The 19964-nt window shown below is 40.3% G+C and overlaps 1 protein-coding gene across 2 annotated transcripts; it reads right to left on the bottom strand.

Annotated features, from left to right (window-relative positions):
- Nucleotides 1–621: 621 nt before the first annotated feature.
- Nucleotides 622–12282, bottom strand: LOC117848183 (structural maintenance of chromosomes protein 3). Of its 2 annotated transcripts, none has more exons than XM_072292867.1 (30): nucleotides 12197–12282; nucleotides 11384–11435; nucleotides 11229–11304; nucleotides 10715–10753; nucleotides 10559–10626; nucleotides 10405–10476; nucleotides 10056–10135; nucleotides 9883–9961; nucleotides 9695–9812; nucleotides 9448–9623; nucleotides 8353–8598; nucleotides 8154–8275; nucleotides 7937–8081; nucleotides 7545–7717; nucleotides 7340–7439; nucleotides 6531–6667; nucleotides 6225–6426; nucleotides 4847–4934; nucleotides 4609–4758; nucleotides 4013–4164; nucleotides 3724–3915; nucleotides 3462–3645; nucleotides 3309–3379; nucleotides 3081–3232; nucleotides 2453–2621; nucleotides 2192–2338; nucleotides 1778–1873; nucleotides 1429–1603; nucleotides 1029–1239; nucleotides 622–919 (listed from the first exon to the last, which is right to left on the bottom strand). In XM_072292867.1, the coding sequence occupies exons 2-29, from the start codon at nucleotides 11396–11398 to the stop codon at nucleotides 1049–1051; spliced, it is 3615 nt and encodes a 1204-aa protein (XP_072148968.1). In that variant the 5' UTR covers nucleotides 11399–11435; nucleotides 12197–12282; the 3' UTR covers nucleotides 622–919; nucleotides 1029–1048. The 2 variants fall into 2 exon arrangements, with proteins under 2 accessions (XP_072148968.1, XP_072148967.1); XM_072292866.1 differs by having other exon boundaries at nucleotides 622–915.
- Between the last annotated feature and the right edge of the window lie 7682 nt (nucleotides 12283–19964).

Genomic DNA, 19964 nt, shown 5'->3' with positions numbered 1-19964 from the left:
CATTAAGGGTAACCAAAGATAAGCATATATCAGTGTCATTTTCACGCAAGCAAATACCACAACTAGGGACACAAGTTCCACTTGTTTTTAGATCATTCAGTCAACCAAAAATTCACTAAAATGAACTACAGTAGCATGCCACCAAATTAAATTAGGGAGAGAAAAATAAACTAAAATAGCATGTCAACACAATTAATTAACTGATAAAAAAATACCATAACCTGCATCCCTAAGCTAAGAATGCAAAAAAGAAAATGCACAGAAGAAAGCACTTCCCGCACCCCACTACATGAGTACATGGCATGAATCAAGCCTAAACCTGTGGGAAAAAAATAAGACTGCATCTAGCAGCAAAGCTACACACGCACGGTGTGCTTGTTTCGTTTGCTTGCAATAGGTTAGGTGTGAAGGATTTGCGTCACACTGTCCGGGCGAGAAAAGCCCTGGAGTTTCGTTTTCCCTGCTCTATTCACCTTTCATCCCTTTCCTCGGAAACTGCTCTGCGCACAAGAGCAAATTTGCACGAATGCACCGAAAATCTCCCCCCTGGCCTTACGTCAGAGCAGAACACATGAACAGTGAATTTTCCGGCAACCGTTGCTGCACACGAGGGAGACGCAATAGCAATCAATCGCAAACAAAACTCTCGTTCAGAAATGCAATAGCAATCAATCAGTTTGTGCAGCAGCAACATACAACGCACAGCTTTGACTAGTTTTTACCAGATGTCAGCAGCGAACCAAAAGGTAGCCACGTCCGCAATAATACATCACAAATCGCGCATCTAAGAGGCAGTTAAACAAGTTACCCAATAGCTGACTACATACATATACACAACTACATCAACCATGGGACCAGAATACCCATGATAGGACGAGACTGACGACAGCTACTCTACCCTTTCTACGTCAGCATCTGCCTGCATAAAAAGAAAAACGAGAGCAGTTGAATCTTGTAAGTACCAACAAAAATGACAAGTATATGAGGGTGCTAAGATTAAGAAGAAAAGAGATGTGCACGATCAGTACATGCCTTGTCCGTAGAAGCCTCAGCTGGCATTGTGAGTCTGATCATGCTCAATGAAGTCCAGCGCCTGCTCCTTCGACACCACATTAATGTAGCTCACCCTGTTCTTGTGTGTCACACCATATATCTTATCAGCAACTTTGGCAATCTCTGGTCGGAATGTGGTTGCAATGAACTGGGTGTCAACCACGTCAGCTAGACGGCGGATCATATCTGGAATAAAAACTTAAGGAAAGCAACGGCAAAGCTTCTTTTGCTCAAGGACATAAAAAAGGAATTGATCAAGCCCGTAGCTAGACATAGAGCATGAGCCCACAAATATCTGGAAACTACCACAAGCAGAATATCATGACTCTTTTATGATGAGGATAAACACTAACAGGAAAGAAATAAAAAGGATACTCCCGACGGCTGTTCGGTACTGTGGATCCAGAGCAGCATCAATCTCATCGAACAGATAAAATGGTGCTGGATCACATCGTTGTATAGCAAAAATCAGTGTCAACGCCACCACTGTCTTCTGGCCCCCTGACAATTGTTTCATAGACTGAGTTTCTCCCTTGCCAGTGAAGGAAACCTGAACCACAAGCATTATATATAAGGGACAGGAAAAAGAAAACTGGACAAGCACCAGAATTATCCAAAAGGAATATAACTTTAGAATGTTAAATTTTCTCCATCTTGACTTATGTGATGGTTACCCAAATGACTGCATGCCCATACATATACACCCTATGCAAATAAGACTTGCCTTGACTTTCACACCGATATACTTCTCTATTCTCCCTTCAGGATCTGGGTCACGAGGTCCATCCTCATCATTATCATCATCACCTGCATCCCCATCCTAACAGAAAGGAGCACATAAACATCAGAAAGTCAGCAAAACTCACCTTTAAAACAGCATATATACAAGTGCAGGGGAAATTTCAGGGAAAACAAGGCAATTCACTCATAGTTCTAAAAACATCATTACAAACTATGGGTGATTGTCATGGCAGCAACAACCGGAATAAAACAGAACATCAGAACAATGGCAGCCAAAATTTTAATCTAACACAACTGTACATGCAGGATCACAGGGCTACCAAGGTCAGCAAGTTTAAAACTTCATTTTTTTTTTGGGGGGGGTGGGGGGGGGGGGGGGGGGGGGGAGGTTGGGGACCTTTTTCTTCATCATAACCAAATATCCATGACCACCTTGCACTAACTCAGAGAACACTTCACGGAAGTGCCTTGCAACCCCTTTAAATGTGCGCTCAATCGATTCATCCTTCCTTTGGTCTAAAACTGATATTAGTTCCATAATTTTCTGCAACACAGATCAGTTCTTCAGATTCTAGCTTTTAGGAGCAATGACATTCAGAACTTAAACCGAAGCATGGAGGTAACTAAATTAAAAACATTTATGCCAATGTCAACTCACCTGATCACCAGCATCCAGCTCAGCTCGCCTTCTCTGCAGTTGTTCCCGTTGTTCTGTGAAGTTGACATACTGGTCAAGAGCCTTTTGGTTGACGTGACTAAACTGCTTCAACTGCTCGTTGCACTCATAAAGCATCTTCTGCAGCTGTTTCTTGTTTTTCCTTTTGTACCTATATTTTGACCAAAGACAAAATAAGTTGGCACGTTACTCTAGAATCCCAGTATTTATATGCTGAAAAGCCCTAAAGAGTAATGAAACCATTGACAGAATACACATACTAGCTCATGGAGTTGTATAATCCCTCTGTCCAATTGTATAGACCATACATGTTTTTGGAGAAGTCAAACTTTGTATATTTTGACTAAAACTTAGTTAACTTATAAGTAAAATAGGTATGCTTAGTGTATGAAAGTTATAGGGTTAGACTCATCTCAAAAGTGCTTTAACAATAATTGGTTTCTGTAGCTATAAATAACATATTATGTAAAAAAAGAATGGTCAAAGTCTAGTTTTGATGACCGTGCCAAAACAAAATATAACATATATACTTGGACCACGGGAGTATTTAGAGAGCCAAATTTAATGCCAATAAATAAGTAAAACATAATGCAAGGACTGGAATGCATACGCTTCAAAAGCATCAGCAGGCAATGAGCCCAAGTCTCGGATCTTCTTCATGCACTCTTCTTGCTTGGCTAGATGAGTGCTCCTGCTGTTCATTAACTGTTCCAAGTCTTTGGCACCATCTTGTACAGTCTGCTCCAGAATAGCTTCACGAGTCTGCATTTGAATATAAACATGTAGCAAGTCAACAAGTGTGATAGCAGAAGAAGAAAACTATAGCAATGATAATTACCTTCAGATCATCCCTTTTTCTTTTCAGATCATCCATCTTTCTGGTGAAGTTATTTATGGCATCAACATTAGCTGTCCAAAGGATTGATCGAATTAAGACCTAAAAGGCATTTAATACGAGGAAGGGAAAGAGAAATCAATCAGTGCTATGTACCCTTCAATAACGAAGTTAACTCATCAAGATTTCTCTTAGAACTTTTCAATTCTTGCTCTTTCGACTCAGCTTCCAGAGGCAAGGTTCTAGAATCGGCAGATGAAATTATTGCTTCTAGCTCTTTCTGACGCCTGATCAGATTTGTTGATAAATTGGTCTCCAATTCTTCCTTTCTTGTTTCAATCTACATAACATTAACTGCATTAGAGCAGATAAAGGTCTCTTTGAAAAAAAAACAACTGCTACTGAATGCTTCAACAACCTCAATCCGACTGTTTTTACACAATAGAAACTTCTCCTTTAATTCAGTAATTTCGGGATTCAATCGTGAAAGGAGATCTCTTTCCTCTGATGTTAGCTGATCAATAAGTTCTGTGCCCATTTCGTCATTCTTCATTGCAATGCTAGATTGGATTTGCTCAATTTGGTTGCGGATGTTTTCAAGTGATTTTTCCTGCAGGTTACAAAACATTAAACTACAGTGCACACATGATTGCAGCAGGAGTAAGAAGAATCCTCCAGGAACAATTCAAGAAAACAAAACAAAATACCTTCTTGCCAAGGGCTTTCTCAAGTGACCCCTTTTGCTTCATTGCACTGGTGATGTCAACCTTAATTTGCTCCAACTCCGACTTGGCATGATCACGTTCAGCATCCATTTGTTGCTGTCTGGTAACTAAATCTGTAATTTTCTTATCTATATGTATGGGAAGTTAAGTGAAATCCAGGGCATTTAACATTTCTATGGCACTGCCATTTTAACAGCAAGAAAACTAAGCATGAAATATTGCTCTTGCAGTTAAAATGCGACAACTTATTGTGTTGTTTAACGTTTTCAAATTACTTAGGACTTGAAAGCAAATAAATAGAAGAAAGATGAGGGTAAACATGAGTTTTGAGTATACTAAATATCAGTTATGCAGATCTGTATGGTTTGAAAAAATGATAGCATAGCAAAGATGTCATTACAACAATAAATTAAGAAATAATCAATCCCATACATTTGCATGATTCTTAAAACCAAAATGAGGTAGAATGTAAGCAATATTCAACACTTAGCTGCAGGAGCAAATAACAGGACATAACAGTCTTTAACCAGCCTCATGTAAACAGAAAGAGTGAGCTTAATTAAAACAAAGCAGGATATCTTTTAGCTTGTTTCCGACATTCTCTAGATGCGCCGTCTTTTTCTCGATTGCGATCTTACTATCCCTTATTATTTTCACGAACTTCAGCTTTGACCGTCTAGAGTCATAGAAACCTCCTGTCATACCACCTTTTTTTGACACTTGATCACCTGATACAACCACCAGTTAACGACAGTCAATTAACAATTTTAGAATTGAAGTAATAATGGCAACTCAAATGTAAAAGTCCATGACTACCATCGAGTGTAATGCAATCTAGACTATTGCCACGTGCAACTTTAGTCGCAGTTTCCAGGTCTCGACATATTACTGTTCTGCCAAAAACCTAACAGAAATTTCAAAGTCAGATAGAGAAAATAATATAGAAAAACTTTAATCTAGAAGCATATTGATTTTACAAGCTAGCTTAGGTGATTGGACAAGGAAAGCTAGTATCTGGAAGAGGAAAAGCCCCATATAAGCATGCAATGCACAAGTGTGCTAAAAATAAACATGTGCAGGAATGCACACACTCACATGCAAAATGGAAAAGATAAAGACAATTACTCTCTCTGATCACAAATACAAATCGTTTAGGACATCGACTCGGTCTACAAGGTTGAACTTTGACTCGCAATTTCTAGAAAAATATTATGATATCTAAAATAAAAAGGAATTATATTTTACCACAGTACTGCATGAATCGATTAGGATAAATCTAACAATCAATCTGTCTAGTTCATTATAATGGTCAAAGTTGAAAGAGTTGGATTGGAGGAACTATGCATATCAAACCAATACAAGAACAGAACCTTATTGAATTGTGTTCTAAAACCTCCAATATTGCACTCTGAGAGCACATAAATTAGGAAGTCAACTTTTCTCTAAGAAAGTTTCACCTGGAAGAACATACAGTATGTACATGAATTTATCAATAGTCTGAAACTCTGAATGACTAATACATAATATGAGTATACAACAATGGTTTGCCACGGCACCTGTAGCTTACACAGAGGCACGAGGAGAACTAAGGACTGAAGGTTGGCCTGAACGAGAGCCACAAGTAAGCAGCAAGATAGCAGTGGCTGGCATGGGAAAGGGCATGTGTGGCCAAGATGCAACGCAGCAGCTGTGAAGGTGACCAGTGGGCTTGAGCAAGGGGCTGGAATGCTAGTTGCAGCAGACACAGCGCTGATGCCGGTGAACCAGACTGGACATACAGGCATGCCAGCTGGAAGTCAGCCATTTAGTTTCCAACCTTCAGGTAATATGATGACCACATTTACTTTTTGCGCATATAGCTAGGGGCAAGACTAGAGCTCAGCAGCGGCAAGAGAGGCTGAGTATATATTACTGGAGACTCCATAGACAGAACTGCATATTCTCATCAATGAGGAACCTGGCACTCCGTGCAATTCATAGCATGCCTATAGCCTGTATCTTAAAAGATACCGATTGAAGAGTAGATTAAATAATTCAATTTGGTTGCGTTTAATCAGATGATAGCAAGAATGCAGCTATTCACCAGATAGGAGGGGAACTGCTTCTGCAGAGCCTCTATCAAATTAACCAAATGAAACATGTAGGCAACTAGGCATCGATTTTGAGAGGATAAGAATATGCACCCTTGTAATACCTGTTCGAAAGCACGACGATGATCCGCACGATATTTCAATTTTTTTAACAACGGAACAAAATCAGGACTTTGTGGACAATTTAGGTCTGGAACTTTCACTCTGTTTAATGGTATAAATGTCACCCTTCCACCTTTTTCTCGAGTCAATATTTGAATGATCCTTGTTGATATGTCATCATTCTCAACAACCACATGGAACAAGCTATTCATTTACGAACAGAATGGATTAGTGAACTAAGAAAATAATGAATAGAAGGATAAATAAACAAGATCATATCTATCTAAAAGGGCAGTATGATCCTATACCTATTTGCAGCAGTGACCTCAACAGCTGTAAAGAACTTCTCTTCACAATCAACCAGTTCTAATACAGGACCAAAAACTCCAGAAATACCATGGTCCCTAATGATTCTGCTAACAGAATTCAGGCCTCTCCTGATATCCTGAGGAAGGAAAAAAATTAAAACCAGCAAAGATAGCTTCAAGCACTGTCCCAGCAGAATAAAACAAGTTTATGCTACTCGTATTAAACTAAACAGGGTTAAAGTATGGGATTTGAAGAGTGGGAGGTAGGTGGATGCGCATGGTTGGGGATATCAGTCCTGTAACGCAAAACATTTACAGGGTAAAGATCCAAAAAAAAATCATCATCTATGTCAATTGATAACAACAGCAGAAGTCATATGTATCTAATTGTTGGTGGAAAATTAATTTTATCCACAACCTTGCAACCACTGGAAGAGGTAGAAAGAGACAGTGAATATGATGGGAATATTTTATTACCTAGCAAATAAGTTCTTGACTAAAGAAAACAGAATTTTAAGTAAATTACATTAAAGATAACCATAAAAGCTCTGTAGTAGCCACTCCAAGCAACACCAACATTGACCAGGAAGCATTAAGAGAACTCGAAATTAAATAGGAAAAGCAAAACAGTACATGATCAAATGAATAAATATATATTTTTATTTATTTCCATATCATGTTCAGCAATAATATGCTGATATTTATGGTGCAGCGCATAGCATGTACAACGGGATAACAGGAAAAAACAGGAAAAAAATTATCAGTAGCAGCGGCAATATGAACAAAGAATTTGTAAACATTTTACATACCCCAGGCGTTGCATGGTCCAAGCTCTTCTGTGCCTTTGTAAGTTCGTCTCTTAGCCTTTGAATTTCAGCTCCCACATCAGTTTCCTCCGTCCAAAATGACCTGGAAAATTTTCCTTCTATTTAAGTATATAAACTTTAATGCAACACATCATCCATCCAATGACAAAGGTATGGCCACTAAACTTTTAATAAAAAAATTACATACTTCCTTTCTTCCTGAAGCACATCTCTCTGCTTCCTCAAATCATTGTAATCATTATGTCTTTTTGCAAGTGTGGCCTCTAACTTGCTTGATTCGCTTTTCCGAGACTCAATGTAGGTAGTCAAATTACTAATTTCATCTTTAAGCTTCTGAATTTCTTCTTGAAGTAAACCTTCCTGCCACATTTGCAAGAATGTAACAGATATTTAAACCATAGATCAGCAAATAATTGAAGTGTGAAAGAAAAAAAGTTTCTTGGATCATGGCACGGATCCAAGATACAGCCTTCAGCTATTGTCAGAACATAAGACAAACTGGATCAAACTAATAGTCTAATACACATGGTAAATGCAGGATTATTCCGGGTAGAAGCAAATCAGTCAACAGATTATTACCTGCTTTCTATTTGACAAAAGTACAGGCTCAAGATCTTCAATTTCCTTTTGAAGCCAATTATCCCTGGCAGCTTTGTTTGCGAATTGGGTTGCCCTCCCCTGCTTTTGGTACAATATGCTTAGCCGCTTCTCACGATCCATAATGCTGTCCCCACAAAGGAAGTGTGAAATGAATGTTCACAAGAAACTGCATAATTATCCAAAAAAAACATTTTACCTCTTTGATATCTCCTCCTCTTCCTTTAATTTGGCCTGATGCACCTTACTAATTTCAGCCAATTCAGACTTTGACTTTTCACTCTCCCTCCTCACACTATGCAAATCCCTCGCTGCTTCATCCTAACAACATATTATTTTTAGCACAGCAGCAAAATATAATTAACAAAAATTCATTAACAAGCTCAAACATGGCATACCTTTGCTCTCTTCTCATTCACAATCCTGTCTTTTATATCTCTCAAATCAAGTTCAATCTGAGCAACTACCTTCAGTGCTTCAGTACGCCTCTTCTCAACACCTTCCTTTTGCGCCTTGGTATCATTTATCCCTTTAGTTGAGACTTTTATTTCTTTATCAAAACTCTTGATCATCTCACGTACATCCACCACTTCATTATCCGCATGGGACATACTTTCGGAAATTTTTCTTCGGTTATCATCCATCTAATAGCAACAAGGAATTCAAACAAAAAAGTAGAAGAATCGTTACAGAATAGATCATGATGAGGTCATATGAAGGTTAGATTCACAAAATTATATTATTGACTATAGTCCTTTGCACAGTAGCTGTAGACCTGTGGAATTATCGCACAAGGTGGTACTGATAATAGAGACTGAACTGACATAAATTATTTCACACCAAGGAATAGTTAACATTTAGCAACTAAAAACAGTGTACAGGCAAGGGAAAAATTGTGAAGCATATCTTTATGCACATAAGAAGATGCTATCAAAGACAGCATTCATCAACAATCAATTGCTTGTCTGACAGAAATAAAAATAATCTTTACATAGTAATAAAAAAACACCAGAGTACGACCCACCTAACTGACTAGATGAAAAAGGGCAATCTTTTTAGATTTTAAATGCAGCATAATCAACTGCTACATTTTATTGGAAATGTGAGGGGAATATAAATTCATACCAATTCACAGGAAATGCACTCACAAGAGCAGCCAGAGTGACATTAAACATAAGTACAACAAGATGAATTGCAGTCATTGTCTACAATAGGAGCAAATTTAACAAAAGAAGCATTCGTTGTAAAGATGTTGAAACAACAAGCATTTCAAAAGTTACGCTCTCCAGAAAACTAAGGTTTTCCCATTGGTTATGAAACAATCAGAGAGAACATCAGGCCATTGGCCTATGTAGCAGATGTTAATGGTTTGTTTTCATCAAGCCCAATTCCAAAGCCTTCCTTCATTTTCTAGTCAAACTATTTCAACCTGTGAAACAGAATAAAAATAACATCCAAAAATGTAAAGAAAAAAAACAAATGGTCAATCTTACTGAAGCTAATTCATTCCTTGCATCATTTAGTTCATGGTCCAATATAGTATACTCGAGTGATCTTCTCTGTTTGTCCAGCTGCTGGTACTTCTTCAGTTCTTCTTTCTCTTCATCAAGTTCTCTTAGTCTTTCTTCCAAGTAGCGGACAACTTGATCAATCTGCTTCCTTTTGTTAGCTGTTCATAAAGTAGGAATTATCTTCTCGACATGTCAAGTTATATAAAGAATTGTGGTAATTCAAATTTACCTGTATCTTGCATTATTTTCAAGCTCTCACGCCGTCTATCCTCGTAAACGCGTGTACCACCGATCTCTTTGAGAAGATCCAGTCGTTCAGAATCTTTCATCAGGGTAAGGGATGCAATCTACAGATGACAAATTTGTTGACATAATATCTGAACAGATGGAAGGAATGACCAGGTGAGTACTCGTTACCTTTCCTTGCTGGACAACATAGTATGGATTAGAACGAGAGAAACCAGCACTCTCTAGAAGATTCATGACTTCAGTTTTACTGGACATGACAACAATAAAAAGTAGGTCTGAGCAAACAAAAGGATATGACATTGCTGGGTTGGTATAGAGCATAGAACAAAATGATAACATGCCTGACATGCTTCCCATCCAAGTAGTATTCATCCTTCTTTGAAGCAACAGTCCTGCGCAAGCGTACCTCTTCTTTATCAACCTGCAGCAAAGTAGTATGTTCATTTGAGCCAGGAGAACAGGGAACACAATCATCACTGAGTTGTTGCTAAAACATGCTAATAAGTGGCTGGAGAGATGGCTGTCAACTTCCTTACATGAACCAAATGACATATGCAGAGCTTATAATTATATGAGTGCCAACCATAAAAGATCTAGATGTTGACATTTTTCATCAAAATATGCAGCTTGAGACTCAAGAAAATAATTTGGAATAAGTAAATTAAAATCTGAATACATTAGAGGACTTACTGGAATACGGTTGTCTGTATTATCAAACACTATCTCAACAAAAGCAGATACAACCGAGTGTCCAGCACCTTCCTGGAAATGGTTATTAGTAAAGTATCAAACACCAGTCACCTATTCCAACTATCTGGATTGCTTAAACAAAGAGGAGGCATACATGGAGAAGGGCACCCCTATCTTCACTCCGAAGATTCTGAAACATGTCACTCAGGACAAATCGTATAGCTGCAGCAATAAGCATGGCCAAATTAGGAGAATAGTCTCATACAAGAGCAGAATGAATTATCTAATAGCATCACATGTTTAAAATTACCATGAAAGAAATTTGATTTGCCGGATCCATTTGCACCAACTGTGACAAACCATCAAATAAATGTCAGTACATTTGGAGCCAAAAACTATGCATTAAAGTTCCTGTTGCACTCTTTTAGTACTTACTCGCAATCAATTCAATCAAAAGATTGGAAGGTTACAACCATGCAACCCAAGAACAAGAACACAGAAGAGTTACAAGGATATAACCATATGTATCATTGCAAGGTCATGGTTTGCTGATAGAGTCTGGCATATATATACCAATTTAGGAGATAAGAATATTTGCATCTTGAATAAGTGCCCAATGTTGATGAGTGGTCATAATACAAGCTTTGCAATGAACGTACTATATAAGGATTTATCTATTGCAGGCTCAATATAGATGGAGATTGCTTGTGAGCGACTTATCAGAGAACATTAAGTTGCCTGTGAATCAATTAGAAAGCTTAACACGTGAACCTAATTACCCTATAGTGAAGTTAGTTTGTGAGGGAACGGCTGAGGGAGTTTACCGACTACGTTAACTTTGGGGCTGAAGGGTTCTGTTGAGATCTCCTCCCTGTAGCTCTTAAACCCTTCAATTATAACCTGTACAGACAGACGGCTGTAAGTCAACACATTTTCATAAAAATTGCCACTAAATTGTGCCCAAGGCAGCACAGCTTACCTTCTTTATATACATTTTTGAGGATGGGGAAGATCACGCCACCATCAAAACCCTGCAAAAGAGCATGGTAACTCAGTAACAAGTAGACCATCCACAAAAACAAGCACTATGGCAAGACTTAAAGCCGGGAGCACTATGCCAAGACAAACTGCACCAGCACCTTGGGTATCAAGTCCAGTGGTGTTAACTGATACAGGTCTCAAGGCTAGGGAGAGTGGAGACAGGGAATTTCTTCGGCACCAGTAAGGCTCGTTGTTAGCTCGCTTGGAAACCCAAACACCCCCTCCCTAAAAGTAGAAAATTGGGATTTTCTCCCTTTTCTAATTCATCTAGAATTCCTTCAATTTTTGACCGGTGAAGGGACCATTATGCCCTGCCTTATCCCCTTCCTCTCCCTCTCGCCTCGCTTTTTCCCTCACGACGAACAACGCGCACCTCGGCAGCCACCTGGCGCCCGGGCGGAGCTCCGTAGTCCCACCCCCAATCCCATCCCCTGGACGGCGACCGGACCCAAACAAGGCTCCGCGACGACGAGGAGGAGCAACAGCGACGCCGCACCGGCAGCGGAAGAGAAGCACCTAGGGTTAGGGGTTGCGCGAGCGAGACGAGGCGCGAGGTGGGGGTAGCGCCGGCTGCCCGCGGAGGAGATGCGAGGTCCTAGGCTGGGGGGGACCTGCGGACCCGCGCAGCCCTCGCCGGAAGCGGACCTCCGCGGGCGGCGACGCTCGGGAGTCGGCACGAAGGGGGCGCGACAGGATAATGACGAGAGGTACATCCCAGGAGGAATTCCACCCGTCGGCTCAGAAGATTTACCTCGAGAAATCCCGCTCCGAGTGGGAGGAGCTCCGCGCGGGGGGGGGGGGGGGGGGGGGGGGGGGGGGGGAGGAGAGGCGAGCGACGGCGAGGCCGCGTCCACCGCCGATTTGCTGCAAGCGAGCGAGCTGAGCAACCGCGCCGGGGATGGGAGGGAGAGGGTCAAAAACGAGTCGCCAATGTGTGTGTGCAGGGGAGCGGCTGCGCAGTTGCTCAAGTGATGAGCCGCGAGGATGCTGGGCTCCGAGAAGAGCCGCTCACACGGCCCATATACAGCCCAGGTCGTTTTACACGACCCATTTGGAGCCCACGGGGGCCTGTGGACGTGACTGGAGCTTGGGCCTTCGATATATCTCAGTTTTTGTTTTTCGTTTTCCTTTTTTCACATTAGTGTTCACGTTCACTCTTTTTTTCCGGCTGAAAAGATTATTACCGTATGTTATCTCCCGTGCAAAACATTTTTTACCCTTTCCTTTCCTCTGCAATAAACAAGAAGCAACATCAACCGATCCTTTCACAACCCCCCCGCCCCCCATGTCGTCCGGTGAAGATCTTCAAAGGCAAGGTCACAATGAGATATCACCATTTTTTGAGACATACTTTTGACTATAAAATGTAGAAGAATTTCCTATGAGCTTGTCATTGATTATCTCATCCTACCTATTTCATTATGTTCCTTCTACTTTCATTTAGGTTGTCGAGTATATAAGGTAATATTTCCTAAGCTTGTAGCTCATTGTCCAAAAAAAACAGAGCTCTCCATTCCACAACGGTGGAGAGGCTGACCTAGAATAACCAGCTGGAGTATGTTCTCTGGGGCTTCAAACACGCTTGCGCGACATTTGATAGCTTGCAATTTTGTACAATGCGGTATTATTCTGGTTATTTTGGCAAACTAGACAGTTTCTGAAATCTCACAAGACTGATGTCAAATGCTTTGAATGTTAATTCTAATAAAGATATAATTCCACATCTAAAAATAAAAACAGAAGTGAGAAGTGATAAGTTCATTTAATAGAGCGAACCCATGCAATTAGTAGTAGAACACTTGACTTTCTAGAATGTTGTAGTTAAACCATATGAAATGATGTGAATACATATATGGTGTGTCTTATTGATAAAAGTTGCGCTTAATTGACTTTAGAAACTCTTTTTGATAACAAGGTACGTATCTATCTATCTACCTATCTATAGCTATACTAATCACAGACCCTCTAGAAATTCCAACTAATAGGAGGAAAAAACATCTAGCTAGCCATCCACCTTTTGTGGGACCAAGTAATCATGGCTAAGATTGAAATAGGAAAACTCATGCAAAACACAGAGTTGTAAAGAGAATCCAGTCGGACACAATGGAATCCAGCCCGACGAAAAAAAATCATGTTTTTATAATGTTCTTTCTCTAAGCATTCTTCAGTGAACGCACGAACCATCACGGAATTACATCATATACCTCAAGCGTATGATTAGCAATGGAGAACTAGTGGATGTAGCGACTAGGAATCTAGGATAAGCAGATTTTGGAGTGAGGTGTTACACTAGTGTTCAGTGAATGCGCGTGAATATAGTAATCCAATATGACTCCATGCTGCATGGTAGATGGAATTAAACTTGGTTGTTTGCCTATCCCCTTCCACGTGTTCTTTGTTGCATCTTACACCAACGAATTAAATGTCTATACAAGCATTTAAATAGGATTAAATGAGCAATATGTAAATTTAAGTTCAAGGTCCAGAACTTATATATTATATATACATATGCATGAACAAAAAGATTTTTGTTTAAATTTTCCATTCACTCGCGATGCTTTGCCTCACACAAATATGTAGCATTGCTCAAATTCCTTACCTTCAACTAGGCATCCTATGAGAATGGTAGACATCAGGAATAACAGGAGAGAATAGCGAGCCTCAGGTCATTGATTTTGAGCCTAAGCTGAAACAAGCTACCATAATTCATCACTAGTACTTGGTACATAGTTGATGCATTACATTAGATACCTGGTTACTGGTTCGCCAGACAATCCATACGCCACATAAAAGTTCGATAAAGATGACCATGTGCACTGTCAGGCAAGTTCACCACAATTTATCTCTTTATATGACTCCATGATCACATCCAGGTAGTTATGTGGTGCAGCATGATCATCTTGAAAGGTGGCCCCCATCCAAGAACACATCGAGACACATTGCACCAGCGAAAAGTAGTTGAGGTAGTAACAACAAATTTTGTACTCAGGCAGAAAACATCTCTAGTTATTAGATCTCGTAACCTGTTTGTACTTGGATGTTTGCCTATCCCCTTCCACACGGGTTCTGTTGCATGCCGACCAAACCAGCCGAAGTCTAGACCGATTCCATTTGTAGCTCGATCTCAATTAGCTTCTTAATTTCAATTGGCAATATACATATATGCACATAAACATATGGAATATGACACTGAATACTTGATAGACATGCAGCTATGATCCGTATCATAAAAGGGAAGAATTTCACCTGTAATATAGTTGAAGGGGAAGGGCATGCAAGATATAATTTCTCCTATCTTTTATATTTTGTTAGTGCAAACTATTTTTAGTGCATATTGTTTCATTCCTTTCTGATTTTTTTTGCCTTAGCAGTGACGCCTTGTCTGATGAAGATATCTTCATGGGGTCATATAAAGAGTCATAAATTGTGCCTTGCCTGCCGGTGCACATGGTCATCTTTATCAAACTATAACTGTTTGGCCAAGTTCGTAGTTGCGGTTGAATGCTTTGGAGCCCATATAATTTGGAGTCCATAGAATGCTATACAACCCTTTTTCAGATAGGCATACTATAGGCATGGCAGGCATCGCAGGGATATCGCTAGCAGAATTGTTCTTCCAGCTAGCTTCAGGTTCTCGTAGAACAATACCACTTATATGCAGCTTTGGCCAGCGCTCGTCAAATGTACTATGTTTCGAACCACTTAATGGTGGCCAAAAAAGTAACTAGCTATATATGGCTCATGCAGCCAGCATTTCATAGTTAATTAGAATGCATTGTCCGAATCCTGATAAGGCATTCAGGCACCATGTCTTTTATTATTTTGTTTCAGCTAGTGCTTCTCCTTCGGTGACTCGTTTTGCTGAGTTAATTAGAATGCAACTGTTTGTACAACTGTTTGTACATGCAGCATTTCATAGTTATTTAGAATGCAGTGTCCGAATCCTGATCAGGCATTCAGGCACCATGTCTTTTTTATTTTGTTTCAGCTAGTGCTTCTCCTTCGGTGACTCGATATGTTTTGCTGAGTTAAAGCATGGAGATTGACTACATTGAAGTGACCCGTCTGTTTTAGTATCTATAATAAATATTACTGCACTACAAGATTATAAACTATATATTGCTACTTGAGTGGCCCAGAGGCATTTGCACCACTCACTGCTATTTTTCTGGTCTGATGGTCAACAATGTTTAGCTATGATAAGATTACTGCCCAAGAGTAAGGATAAGAATTCCAACAAACCATCACCGATTACGAAAGTCACACGACTGTTTAAAAATACAGCACCTTGTCAGCCACTTGTGCTTACAGATCTTAGCACTCACTGTACATATTAATATGGAATTAGAGAAACATATATAATAACACTGTTTTGGCTTCAACCATCAAGTGCCTACTTCATTCCGCGCCAAACCATAATGTTTAGCTCGTACATGCAAAGAATCTACAGTGTGCAACAGCTAGTTGCTTTCACCAATTTACAACTGTTTTGGCCGCATTCAAAATCAAATGACCTGATTGTTCTCCAACAAATTAATTTGAAATGTGTGAAAACTGCATGCTTGATTGACTCAAGAGTTCCTACAATAAAAATGGTTAGGGCCCGTTTGGTTACTTTTGTTTATTTTTAGCACGTGTCACATCGAATGTTTAGATACTAATTAGGAGTATTAAACGTAGACTATTTACAAAACTCATTACATAAGTGGAGGCTAAACGGCGAGACGAATCTATTAAGCCTAATTAATCTATCATTAGCAAATATTTACTTTAGCAACACATTGTCAAATCATGGACTAATTAGGATTAATAGATTTGTCTCGCCGTTTAGCCTTCACTTATGTAATGGGTTTTGTAAATAGTCTACGTTTAATACTTCTAATTAGTATCTAAACACGGGTGCTAAAAATAAGCAAAGAAACCAAACCAGGCCTTACTTCTTTTTACAGTCGCATGCTATATGCCTATATTCCAGTTCAGACGAGACTTAAGAAACCTACATCATCGACGAGATGCACACCAGCACAGCGTCGTGGAGGCCTGACCTGATTGAAAATGTGCTCTGGTGAGATCAGCTTGGATCAATAGAAGGACAGAAAACTACCACTCATCCTTTTCTGCGTTTCCCATACACATGTTCGGCTGAACTGCTGCTCTGTCGACAATCTTTGCTCTCAAATTTTTTCAGTCTGGCTCCACTCCCATAGCTCGATTGTGCCCACGATTTCTTTCGCTGTCACAACGAGGATTGTTCCTGATGCCTATCATGACCATGACCAATAGTAGCCTGATGGGCATATGGCTCCGAAAATTGTTCCTGATGCCTATCATGACCAATAGTAGCCTCACTGAATGAGAGAATGAAAGTACAAGATTAGGCAAGAGCAGATTCTTTTCAAGTCTGAGATGCATACGTGAGAACATAGCTGTTTTCAGGTAATATAATAATATAGGCATCATCTTCCACCTCTTGCCTCGATATTTGTATTACATTGCTTCTTCACTCATATTTGTTTATTTTTTTATTGATTTCAAATACCCATATAGTGTAATTTTTTTTGGGTTGGGGGGCATCACTGTATTCTATAGACGCATGAACAATACCGCGTGGCTCCCTGGGCCATAGGGCCTGCTGCCCTAGTTGGGCCCTTTTGGCCCCTAACATAAGCCTTCATGTTCCGAACATGATGCACTATGGAGTTAACCCTTCCATTCGAAATGAGGACAACAGTATAAGCTATGTGATATGCAATACCAGTTCCACAGGAATACTCCATGCATATAAATAGCTTGCATGACAAGTTGGATGAGGGAGTGAGAAATATATACAAGTTGCTCGAAGATGGTCATTAATTAAGCTTGATAGGCACATGAAATGTTTTAGGATTCTTCACGATTTGCATTGGCAACAAACCTCCACCTTTCGGCCACAGTGAGCACAGCAAAGTGTTAAATGCGCACCGGCATCTTCTGATGTGCCGTATCCAGGTTGTCCACCATACGAAGATCTTCTTGTCGTCTAATTCCTGGCATTTGCATATGGCAACTTTCAGGCAGCTGATGGTATGGCAAAACAGCTGCTCATCCAGCAAAGCATTGTCAACCAGCCTCATGGAGAAGACCATCCATGCTTCATCTGTGAATATATGCCATTAATTACGAAGGATATTGAGATTAAATTGACAAGCAGTTTCGAAAACTTTAATCTGGAATTGTAATTAGAAGTCATCCACAGAAGGAAATGGAGACTGAAAACATAATTTTGTTTTTAAATGTACTATCTGGACAGGATTTACCTCAATGCATGGTTGCAATGCAAGTTCGAATGGGATAAAACGAGTTATGGAAACAAAAGCGTACCATTCAGATATATTATACAACCAGATGAATAATAAATGGTTACGATCATTCATAAAAAGTCGTAGGGAACTGAATTTATATAGCAATCTGACATTTAGTGGGGTAATACCCAAGACTATCCTCTGATCTTTATCATTCCTTTACTATTTCAGGATGGGGATGACAGGATGCACCTAGGAAGGCAATAAAATGGTATCCAGACCAGAAATGAACAAGCAAACAATTGTGGCTTGCTTCTTCATATGCACATTGCCAATTGTCTAACTCACATACATCCAGCATTGGCATGGTAGGCATTCAGGACACTCCTAACCATTTACTCTTGTTATTATTCATATCCGAAGGTTGATGCCTGCAACCTCTCCTCTCATGGTGGGATGGCATCCCATGAAACTGGAAGAAGCATTAATTTAGCAAACAAGGAGCCCCAACACCCTGGCCGTGGCCCGTAGCTCATACCGCCATGGCCAAGCGGAAGGATCCGGCCCCGTGCCCATGCATCCGTGAGCTCGCAGAACACGTGGTGCAGCTCCAACCGCGAGTAGTGGCGGGCGGTTGTGAGCAGCTGTTACCACATCATGACTGCAATTTATCTCCCATTTCCAGATTCTTTGGCTGATTTCAACGCCACCAGAAGGCTGCAAGGCCTACTGTAGCTATGGAAAACATTACTAATAAATAAATTTTAATCCAGATCAATGGTAAACATGATTTATCGGATACTCTTTATTCCTCTTCAAAATTGTCCCATTCTATTTAAGAGCACAAATTGTCTATACAAAAAAAATACATGTTCCACAATAGTCTTAAATTTGTTATAAAGTCTGTCAGAACGGTCCAACAATTACCGTAATTAAAGGACAATCAATTTAACAAACAGGCTTTTAAACAACTTGCATGTTTTTTTTGTCAGTGCCTAATATACATGGAGTAGATCAGGTTGTGTGTTGGTCTGGCCATACTGATTTTTCCCTTTGCAAATACATATAGTATTCTCTATCTTTCAATGCAAACTAGCGCTATCGGCCGGTGCTTAAGCTGTCAATGTGCAAGAGACACGGCCAAGTCTAAACAGCAAGTTGGTTGCCAGATACAGGCATTTGAAGCCCAAGCTCAGGGGCCTCGGAAGACAGTGTCATGGGCTTTTCATATAGCCGCGTGGTAGTGGTTGGTCATATAATGACAAAATTATTTATGCCATTATATTCCTTTGTTTACGTATAGAATAGATGTGGAAATTCATAAAATGATAAAAAAGGTCCATTTATGACTATTTAATGCAGGAGTGCGAATGGAAACAAGTCATATGTATATATTCAGTAGCAAAGAAAGCTACAGAGAGAGGAAGCGGATAATAAGTCCAGTGATGATAACGGAGAGATGGAGGTTGTTTTCCTTGGTACAGTTTTCATCTAACTAGTTTTGGCAATATTTGGTAGCTACATTTGTATGGCATGGAAGGCGTCGGGAGCATGAGTGATAGTGGAAAGTTTTATGTCTCGCTAAGGAAGATATCTTGCTTCCAGCTGGAGCGCAAACACCACCAACAGTACCTGTCAACTTCTACTATACCTGACTGATCAACGAGCCGTACGAGCCGTTGAGGTTAAAGGAAATCCTGGGAACTGACCAATGTTATACTTCAGGTGAGGAATCAGATGCAGGATAGGGAGAAAGCCAAGGCAGGTTAGGAACTCCGTTCCGCTTGAAAGTTCAAATTAAAGTACCTTGGATTTAATTAATTTCTAAATGTGCACCCAGTACCTTTCTAGAAAGAGCGTCTTCCAATGGTAAGGATAGCTCGCTAGCTGTAGGCATTGCAGTGTCAGTAACTGGAGACACGGTTGGACAGGTAGTGCATGTGACTGTGAGGGAGACGATGAGCATACTGGCCTTCACGGTGGCTGCGGTGACCTCTCCTGTCGCTGCCTCGGCAACGACCACGTAGACAAGCTGCCTGAGGTAATCTGGCAAGGCACGGCCGCATCACCTGCAACATCGACAAGCACATCGGCGCTGAGTTCTTGCACAACAGTAGCTAGCTGTATGCCTGTATTAGCTGCTGATCGGCACCCACTGCAGCTCATATAATTGCGTAAGAGGAATTGGGCCGGACGCGGCGCCAACCTTATGATCACCACCATCACCTTCGCCGCGCT

This window comes from Setaria viridis, chromosome 3 (assembly GCF_005286985.2).
Source record: "Setaria viridis chromosome 3, Setaria_viridis_v4.0, whole genome shotgun sequence".
Classification (NCBI taxonomy): Eukaryota; Viridiplantae; Streptophyta; class Magnoliopsida; order Poales; family Poaceae; genus Setaria; species Setaria viridis.
This window is presented reverse-complemented; position numbering and strand designations above follow the sequence as displayed.

What these genes read in the sequence shown, in the direction of transcription:
- LOC117848183 (XM_072292867.1), bottom strand. An exon ending in CCCCAAAGTTAACGTAGTCG is followed by an intron (nt 10,754 to 11,228) that starts GTAAACTCCCTC and finishes GGTTTGTCACAG; the next exon opens with TTGGTGCAAATGGATCCGGC. An exon ending in AGAAAGCCCTTGGCAAGAAG is followed by an intron (nt 3,916 to 4,012) that starts GTATTTTGTTTT and finishes TGTAACCTGCAG; the next exon opens with GAAAAATCACTTGAAAACAT.